Genomic DNA, 10551 nt, shown 5'->3' on the forward strand with positions numbered 1-10551 from the left:
TTCTAAAGTCTGGCCATATTACGAGTTGTTCTTATATCAGTTCATACAACTGCAATATGCCTGGTAGAAACGAAAAAGTAATTCTCAAATATATTTTATTTTTCGCTATTTCAGGAAATGATGCATACAAAAAATGCTATCACAATTTTACACGTGCTAAACCCATACAGTCGCATTTTAGCAATATTCCTGAATCAACCAGAAACATTGCAAGGATCATCAAAATGTTTACATTTATTGCATAATTTTGTGTTGTTGATAGTTTTCGCATAGAAGTCAGCAAGTGCATTTAAACGGGAGTATAAGTTGTAACTTTGTAGGCGGCTTGTCATGGATTAGTGTCTTTAGAACGATTATCGTATGTCCATATTTATATACTCAGAATCAGAGAGCAATAGACAACTAATTCTCACAAAGACATGCAGGTGGCACACTTAAAAAATTGAAAGCCAGTTGAATAAAGCTTGTAAGAAATTGCGTAGTATGATAGTCCAATTATTACGTGGTTCGTGAAATAATAGCTTTGTTTTAATAAATATGTTAGCATAGTTTGTTTAAATTTATTATTTTAATGTTTTAAAACAACCACAACCGTGTTGGCATTAACAACCTTTTAAAACTGTATGACCCACTGTTAGAGATGTTATGTAGAGATATTTGAAATACTTGCACGTAAGATACCACTGTGAACTTTAAATCCTCTCTTAACAATGGTTTTTATAAAAAAAATCATAAATATTGAAAAATGTACATTTCTCTCTTGCATTCTTTTGAGTTCTTGTGTGTATGTATATATGGGTGTTTGTGTGTATGTTAAGTGTTTACCCTCCTTTCGCTTTGATTGATATGTATGTGCTGTTAAAATGAACATGTGCGTGATTGTTTGTTCCTTTTTTCTGTAAAAACAAATAAATGAAATAAGAAAGAAAGAATTGCATTTATCAAATGATATATGTGTACATAGCAATATTATTAATACAAAACAATAACTCATCATACATTATAAGACTAGGACAAACCATGTTTCATAGTTACAAAAATTGTGGTATATGACACATATTCGTAACAACCTATAAAAACTCGTATATAATTGAACATTTAACATAAATAACAAAAACAAATATATGTTGTGTAAGTTATAATGTGTATACACGATATGCGGTCGATGTGTAATTCAATGTAAAACCATAAATAGCCTTTAAACCACAAATACTGCTTTGTAAAACATTAACAATTATAGATTAATGCTGTTTTGGTTCATGACTATAATCAATCCGGTGTTGATACATATAATATATTAATGCTATGAATAACGAAAATATATTAAAAATGCCACAACAGACAAATGTAATGCTGTTTTTTTTCACTTTGATTTGCAGTTTAAAAGATTCAGAAGAAATTTATCTTCTCGAGTCATCTTATTGAGTACAAATTAGACATTATGTAAATATTCTTAAAAAATATTCAGACACCATTTATACAATAGGCAACATTAATGCTGATTGATGAAAAGAACTTTATCACATTGATAACAAAAATACATGTTTTTAAAAAAATAGGTTCTATAATAAAGGAGATTTTTTATTTCTTAAAAGACGAAGCTCGTGATCCAATTTTCGATTAGAACTAGAACAACAAATGCATTTCATATCTTCAGAGACATATATATATATATATATGTATATGTCTACAATTTGTCTCTGATATCACACACTGGGCAAGGTGAGGCAACTCTTATCTGAAGATTACGTAACAGACTTTGACAAAATTGAAAAGTATTTCTATCAGATTCGAAATTATTGATATTTAAATACACGATAGTTTTTCTGTGAACAATTTTGCTTGTCGCGAATTATTCAGTGACCAATCAGAAAAGTAAGAAATCGTACACATTATCGTAAAATCAGTCTCAATGATAACACCATAAATTATAGTTCAATCCAGAGTTCTCTTAAACGTTGTAGTCTCAAGGTTTTGACCACAAACAATTTTGCAATGACAGACACAACTTTGTTATTTTACAACAGAAATAAAAGGAAGGACCAGCAGCTCGTTTTCAATGACCACCGCACGGGATTTTCTTTTTTTTACGTTTTAATTCAATGTAATAAAAAACCTTTTATTATTATATCTAAGACTCCTTATTCCTGAGATTGCACTTTTCCCTAAAACAGTCTGGATCCGTCCTGGAAATGGTTCCATCATCGTGTTATAAAAGAATTTGGATCTGAAATTTATGACCGTTAAACTGTGTGCTATTTACCGGCTCTGCACGTTATATTTCACCAAGAGGTCGCTACTGTAATGTGCGTATTCTCGAAATAAATTGTTTTAAATATATCTATGATGTAAAAAAAATGGAAATTAAGGAAATATTTGATTTCTGGAAAACTTGGCAAATACTGATTTTCTAATGCGACTTAATTGTTGGCATTTACAGTCGTTAAAAAATATTCGCCAAAAAAAGTTAAGTGATTCATTAAATTTTAGGCCTAAAATGCTACTAGGATTTTTTCTATTGAAATTAATTGATGGGACTGTTAATACTTAAACAATGAGTATGAAACGATGTTGGTTATGATATTGTTGTAGGATGAGCATAATTTATAATGGCACATATCAGAAATAAATTACAAAAATTTATCATAAATGCGTCCACAATTCACCATCAATTTTTGTTGATTCGGGTAATCTGTAGGAATCCTCAGAATCATCATCTGAAGGAATTTCTTGCATCATAGAGTCTCTATCGGAACGATCCGATTTTCCGGTAAGCGATATATCATCATATAATGGATTTACATATGTGTCTTTTTCTCTGTTTTTAATTTCAGTTGAAGCCTTTTCCACTAGTGTATTACTATGAGGTAATGTATCTTCATTGCAGCCACAGCCATTACGCCTAATAGGAGACAAAACATAGCCATGATACTTATAAAAAAAAAAAAAAAAGACAGTCATGTTTATTTTTATGGTAATTATAAATATTTATAACAACGTACTACATTAAAAGTTCGTTTCTTTATGTCTTCCCTACAAATAAAAGTTCAAAAGCCTGTTTTTACAAAGTCACATGTCTATATGCAAAAAGAACAGAAAAAAAGACGATATTCAAATTCCAAATAAAGTTTGATAAATCTGAACATTCGAAAACTATATATATGATGCTCGAGATCGACTCTTGTATGTTCGAACATGGAATACAGCCCATAAAAGATGATTTGATAGTGTAGGCCAAAGATGCTGAAATAACATTACTTTCGTCAAGGTTACATTCCGGTATCTGAGGAAGGTATTATTCAATGGTCAGATTCAAAATTGCCGTTCATTCTTTTTTTTTTTATCTGAATGTTGATTTTAAATGTTTTAACTTTTTGTAACTTTCATTTACATGTAGATGTATTTTCCTCCTAGAACAAATACTCAGATTCTTAATAAATAATTTCAATTCATTAAATTTACTATAATTGACTATGTGCGCTGTGCTTAAACACGAACCAATGACATCAACACACAAATAATAATAAAATATTTGATTAAACGTGTCTTAAATGTGCAGAAGTGAATTGTCTCCCATATCTGTAGCAAATATGAATGGAACCACCTCATCCGCTTAATAAATATTATCTGCACAAATTGAGCCCGAGTTTGCCTGTTCCAATACCAAATTATTGAAAATTGTGTATATGCATATATGTATAAGTAAGCAGATAATAAAAGACTACATTTGCTATTAGTTATTAAATTTTCACAATCTTGAATAATATACAGATCTCGAGCCCAAGCTTTTCTTACGACATTACCGCGTTTTACTCTCTGTTCTGAAAATTATTACATTTAAGCCACTGCAATTTCAGCTTTCAAATTTTTTAAGGTGGTTAATGATTCTATAAAACTAGAGGATCCCGAAAAGTTTTTAAAACATCAGTAGAACGTTGTAAGCAAAGCTGGGACACAGGTCCGTTATTCAATCAGATTGTAATATTTAAGCTTATTTTTAAAATCTTATATTATTGTATAGCAATATAATATTTCCCACAGAAAGTAACCAAAAGTTAGCGTGCAATAAATTCCAATATTGCACTAGTGCAATAAGTCTTCAAAAATTAATGACGTCATTAACGTCAAAATCTAGTTTAAACCATTTTTTACTTTTTAATATTATATTGCTATACAATAAAAGGGTTATTGCATGAATATTGGGGAATATTGTCCCTCGTAGAAAATATATTGCACTCGCAAGCTCGTGCAATATAAGATTCTACTCGGGACAATATTCCCCAATATTCATGCAATAACCCTATATTATGTTTCAAATAGTATGCATGACCCATTTTATTCATATTTGTACTGAAAAGGCATACGCAGGCTGTTTACATGTAATACACATGCTACAGACAAAATATACATGCTTCACACAACAGAAAAATACGTAATGACCGACCAAAGAAAATTTACCACTGAAAACTTGTGTTTTCCTGTTTTGTTTCTCCTAGAAATTGTAATAAAATGATAAATACACTTGATTAAATCGATAATAATGTTTGCGCTTTTGTACAAAAACAGACTTATAATATTATATGTTGCACCAAGTCGCTCTATTCACAGGCACAATTTAAAAGAACTCGTGTATACCATGACTAAATATCAGACTGCATGTATTTTATGTTTAAACCTTCAGTGAAAAGAAAAAAAGTAGGTATGTACCTGTCCCCAGTAAGGAACTCGTTGTTGTTGTGTTTTATATTTAATTTCGTTCTCTTATTTTTTTTTTAACATAAATTAGGTTGGTTAGTTTTGTCGTTTTACATTTGTCATTTCGGTGTCTTTTATAGCCGACTATCCGAATATGGCTTTGTTCATTGTTGAAGGTCGTACGGTGACATATAGTTGTGAATCGTTTTGATTATGTGAACGCATTGCTATTTGAACTCCCAGCAACATCTATTCAAAGCCTACAGCGAGTCCAAAACGCAGCATCCATTGTCATTACAGGGAAGAGGAAGTACGACCACATAGCACCAATCCTCAAGTCTCTCCATTGGCTGCACGTAACATATCGATGCCAATATAAACTTCTTATGTATGTGTTCAATGCTTTGCAGGAAAACCGATGCGAGCACTTAGATCTTAAAATGCCAAGATCTTAACAATGCCAGTCCCACGTTTGAGAACTAAAACATATGGGGAATGAAGATTCGACAAAGCGGCAGCCGTTCTGTTTGTTTTAGGATTTTATAACATGGGCTTTCAAATTTTTATTGTCGATACTTATATATGTGAATGGATATATGTTGTTAAGCGCTTAGGGTAATTTTAATATTATATATAAATGCGCTGTTATAAATACTGTACTGTATAATAATAATTTCTGTGTCATTTGGGCTCTGGTGAAGAGTTGTCTCATTGGCATTCATACCACATCTTTTTTTTTTTATAGTATTAAGCAAGCATGATAGATGAAACAAATTTTCCATACTCTGCATAGAACATAAGCAAAAATATAAATATGGCGGATGTAGTGATTGCATACAATGACTGAATATATAATATTTGGGAACATAATTAAGTAAATGCTGCGCCCACGTTGCTGATTTTGAACACGTTCTCAGTTTACAAATACTTGAAGTTTGTACTACAAGTATGTATAAAAAGGACAACTTGTACACAGCATATATGATCATATATACATTTTAGGTTATTGGGAAATATAATGTATTTGATAGTTAGTAGTTTGTTTTTTTAAACTATTTCTTTTAATCTAAGGGTACTACAAAAATGTATAAACACTTCCTCATAATATCATTTTACATGTACTAACTAAGGGTATATGTAAAATACCTATACACATTTTTTTTACTGCTCACTAAATTACATAAATAAAAAAAACATGCAATTACTGTAAAATTTAGGTCCCTTTTCTGCTTAGAAGTTCTAAAAATAAAATAAAGACGTTCTGACGTTCAATCTGGGAATAGTATATCTAACCTAATATATTATGTATATGGTCCTGGTTCAATACACTGATTTATTAAAGCTTTGGTTGCAATGGTCAAGACTTGTGTTTAACTTGGTATTTGACCATGTAGTTGTTTTAGTTCTGCAAAATTTATTTCATGTACTTTATTCAATTAAGATAAGTTTTTCAGCAATTTTAGGGCATTGAATGGATAATCAGACCAGAACTTTTCTACAGAAAATGATTACAATGTATTAGGCTGGAACAACTACTTAAATACATGGTTTCTGATAAAAAGAAAAACAAAGATAGCGAAAATTATAATCAAAACAATTGGAAAGGCAATAATGATATAATCAAATATAGATTAAAATGTTTATGTAGACTCTGAATGAATTATACCTTATTCCGACAACCACACGAATAACTTACCTTAATCCGACAACTATACAAATAATCACTAGAATGATGATCAACCCACCAACGCTGGCAACAGGAGCTACGACTTCAACTGCAAAAATAGCATATACCATATACACATTAATAATTGGATTTCTGAGTAAGAAATTTCATGGTAATTGATGGGCGTCAAAAAACTGCACACTAAATGAACCATTTCAATAACGATGGTTATAGAATACACTTGTTGGTGCACTTCAAACTTACATAAATAAACTAAATAGAATATATCTACTTGGTATTGAATTATATATTTGGGATGTCTAATCATTGAAAATACAATAAATATGATTTAAATGAAGAAAAAAAAAGATAATCAACATTACTTAAATATGTATATTTTATTATCATAGGTTAATATTTTCGTTTATCAAAATATGTACATAAAGCACGATTCATAAAAAATGATTCTTTTTAGAAATATTCAATTGTTCATTCTTTATTGAACGTAAATCTAAATCAAACTGTAATGGTCAGTTTAAATGGCACACATTTCTATAGTACAGTTAATAATCTTACTTGGAAAGTCATCATCTTTAGAGCTACCAGTAACCCCATGCTTGTTTGTTGTTTGTCGTGGTGTTGATTGTGATGTCTGTGTTGATCGTTCATCGTTCGTGCTTCGTTTTGCTGGGGAGGTTAGTTGGATGGCAACTGTAGTTTCGTCTATTTTCAATTCTTCAGTTGACAATTTATTAGCTTTTGCAGAAATCCCATGTTCAGTTGTACTTTCAGTTTTTTGTAACTTACTAGTAGTTTTAATTGAAGTTGAAGTTGATGCTGCTGAAGTTGAAGCTTCTGAAGCTGATACTGTTGAAGTTGATTGTGTTGAAGTTGTTGATTGATTTGATGTTGAAGTTGGTGCAGTTTTAGTTGTTTGTTTGATTACTACCGGAGTCGTGGTTTCAATGGCGGTAGTATCAGCCATTGTTGTTAATTTTGTTGATAATTTTTCAGTTTGCGACGTGACATCACCATCAGTTGACATCATCTTCATTGTTGTCGGATGTTTTTCGTCCATTGACGACGATGTTGAATAATCTTTTGAACTAGTTTCTGGTAATTTAGAAGACATATCTGTTGATAAAATTTCATCGAGTATAGCTGTCGTTGTTGGTGTGCTTGTATTATCTTCAACGTTGGCTTTAGTTGTCGATGATGTTTTCAAAACTGTTGTTGTTGTAAAGATCGATGGATTCGTTTCAGTTGTTGGGGCATTTGAAAAAATGACCGCTTCTGTTGTAGACGAAATGAGTGGATTCGATGATGTAAAGCTATCAGTTATTTTTTGCAAAATTGTGGACGATAAAGTCGATGTTGAACGTAATTCTGTCCGAATTGAAGATGTGGTAGATGGTTGTGTTAAAACAGTTGTTGTGGTTGCTGTTGTTGTTGATGGAGTCGGTGGAACAGGGACATTTTCCCCGTTACACTTCACTGCTAGAGTTGCTGTCGGATCTAAAATGATAACAAAACAATATTTTATTTAGTTAGCATTGTCATGAAAATTACATACTAAAGCATTTTTTGTCGATTTCTTTGTTTCAGAGATATTCCGACACCCTGATTGATTTTATGATTGGAACATGATACTTTACACTTTTCGCTTAAGAGTTAAGATTCTCAGTCAACGGTAAACCTCATAAACCTCATAAAGAATATACGAAACACGAGTTGATGGATCCTTTAAATACTTATAACTCTATAAGAATATGTTCTTTCTTAATCATAGAAATCTTCATCCCAAACTAAGATGGTACAAACAGTGTATATAATATCATCAATAAATACATTTTTATGATAGGAAGAAAACTTACATAAAATGTGAATATATGTCAAATCTTCTATGATGACACAACTTGACTGTGAGATTGTTAGTTTTGATTTGCAGTAAGTACTATCTTAGTTAATTAAAATTTCATTAATAAAGATAGAAGAAAAGTGTCGTTTGAAATGTTTTATGAATAAATATGTGTACACAAATTCTAAAATAATACTGATTTCTCATTTTGCGCTATGGTTGTGCAGCATTCATCCAACGATGTAAAAAAAAAAACTAACTGAAATGAGTTTTCATTACCTGAAAACTGAAGCTTCATACAATATCGGGTATCTTCAGGTGACGATTCTTTCTTCAAGTCGATGAGAACATTGTCTCCGTTATTAACTGATATACTACCAGCAATGGTACATCTGATTCTCGTACTCTGACCTGAGTTGTTTACTCTAACGTCTATGGAGCTCCCACATCCATTGTATTGTGGGTGTAGACTAAAGAAAGCACTAAAGGCAAGACTAGAAGTACCATTATTAGGTATGGATACTGTGGCACTACATGGACACGTCTTATCTGTGTCTTTTCCGTGGGCTGCATATCCGTCAATGATAGCGGAACTTCCTGAGGCTACACTATTTTGACAAAATGTGGCAACTATAAAAATTTAAAGAAAAAGTTAGAAAAACCGAGGTAAAAAAGTTGACCAACAAATAATTTACATATGATATTAAAAAAACCCAACTATAATTCATAACATGTTCTAATATGAATGACGTGCTTCTTTCGCAAATATAAACAAACCCAATTGTCGAATTCAAATAAAACTTGTTTGCACATGCGTATATTGACTACAGCAGAAAAAATAATTTCACAAAATTTCATAAAATTATATATATATATTTCATTAACGTAAAACACACGTTCAAACTCTAAAATGATGCACATGCTGTTACTAATATATATACAGTGACTGCAACATTTTGCAATTCGCAATTGACGTATTTGAACTAGATACTGCAACGTTCATGTTACACATATTTTAACATTGATAGTCAATATATTCATAGTAAATTTCCACATAATATTTTTAAAATTCATTTTCGCATTTTTGAAAACAAAAGTCATGTTTACTCAGCATATATTAGATGATATTGAAAGTGTCCATTTGTCTCTTGAATATAAAATTAGGCTTTATTGTTTGAGTCTATAATAATATAAAATACTATTTTCAAAATAACATTTTCCGCGTCGACTTTATTTGACCTTCCAAGGTTAACAGTTTGAAAAGAAGGGTGAATATCCGGACACGAGACATTTTAATTTCTCATCTTTTAAATATGTTGCAATGTTTCTTTCATTGAAAAAGAAATAAAGCATCCGTTAAAATATCATAAAATATGTTGTTAAAATAAAATTTATACGTTGTGTTGCTAGGCAGGTAAGAAATGTTGTCTAAATTTGTCATTGTCCAAGGAATGTACCTCTACGTGATAAACACTCCTTTATTCATAACTTGTTTTGCATTGTGTTCTATTGTAATTCAAATAGAGTTGTGAAGATCCACTTCTAGCGAATTTAAAATGTGTTTTTTTTTCTCTAATCTTTATTTCTTTGCCCGTTATTCTCTAATCTTCATTTTTTAAGGGCATTATTCTTTAATCATTTAACCCCATCCAAGCCCTCATCCATGTCTGGTTCAGAAAATATATATTCAATCAGAATCTCTGCGTCCACTTTGACAACACATTGCATATATAAATCGGTCCGAATTTTGTTTTTACAATATTAAGTAATGAAAATGCATAATTATAATCTAACGCAGCGACTTTGTGATAACAAGAGTAATCTCAGAAAAGCAAAGAACGGACTGTTTTTAAAATCTATACTTATGTTATGAAAACTGCTATAATTACAGGTGCTAAGTACCCTTTTGGATTAACTAAAACTGAAATTGAAATAAATTTTACTTTGAACTGCATCAGGCAAATTATTTATTCACGAGGAATGCATTACAATACTGTAACTTTAATATCATTATACACAATAGTAGAAAATGCACCAGTGAGAATTCGTTAGATTAGTTTCTACAGAATAAATTATGATTGTCTGAAATAAAACACTTATTAATTCCAGGTATGAAACAAAATAACACTTCATCAAATGAAAGCTGATTACGCAGTTGATCACCTTAAAGTCATATAGTTCTGATCAATAGCAAGGAATCTATAATGCAATACGATCCCATTCGAGAATAGAATGACACTATCAAATTAGGATACTTGTTTGAAATATGTTTTTATCTTACCTTTCAAATTATTACTCTCGGCTGAAGACTGGCAAAATGACTGACAAGAAA

The 10551-nt window shown here is 30.9% G+C and overlaps 1 protein-coding gene across 1 annotated transcript; it reads right to left on the reverse strand.

Annotated features, from left to right (window-relative positions):
• Positions 1 to 710: 710 nt before the first annotated feature.
• On the reverse strand, positions 711 to 8851 carry LOC134688332 (mucin-2-like). The gene is made up of 4 exons (XM_063548927.1): positions 8499 to 8851; positions 6938 to 7876; positions 6392 to 6470; positions 711 to 2902 (listed from the first exon to the last, which is right to left on the reverse strand). The coding sequence occupies exons 1-4, from the start codon at positions 8515 to 8517 to the stop codon at positions 2644 to 2646; spliced, it is 1296 nt and encodes a 431-aa protein (XP_063404997.1). The 5' UTR covers positions 8518 to 8851; the 3' UTR covers positions 711 to 2643.
• Between the last annotated feature and the right edge of the window lie 1700 nt (positions 8852 to 10551).

The sequence above is a fragment of the Mytilus trossulus genome, chromosome 10 (assembly GCF_036588685.1).
Source record: "Mytilus trossulus isolate FHL-02 chromosome 10, PNRI_Mtr1.1.1.hap1, whole genome shotgun sequence".
Taxonomy (NCBI): Eukaryota; Metazoa; Mollusca; class Bivalvia; order Mytilida; family Mytilidae; genus Mytilus; species Mytilus trossulus.

Excerpts from the sequence above, each read along its gene's own strand:
- LOC134688332 (XM_063548927.1), bottom strand. Across the intron at positions 6,471-6,937 it reads TAAAGATGATGACTTTCCAA|TTGAAGTCGTAGCTCCTGTT; the intron begins GTAAGATTATTA and ends CTATTTTTGCAG. Across the intron at positions 2,903-6,391 it reads TGTATAGTTGTCGGATTAAG|GCGTAATGGCTGTGGCTGCA; the intron begins GTAAGTTATTCG and ends GTCTCCTATTAG.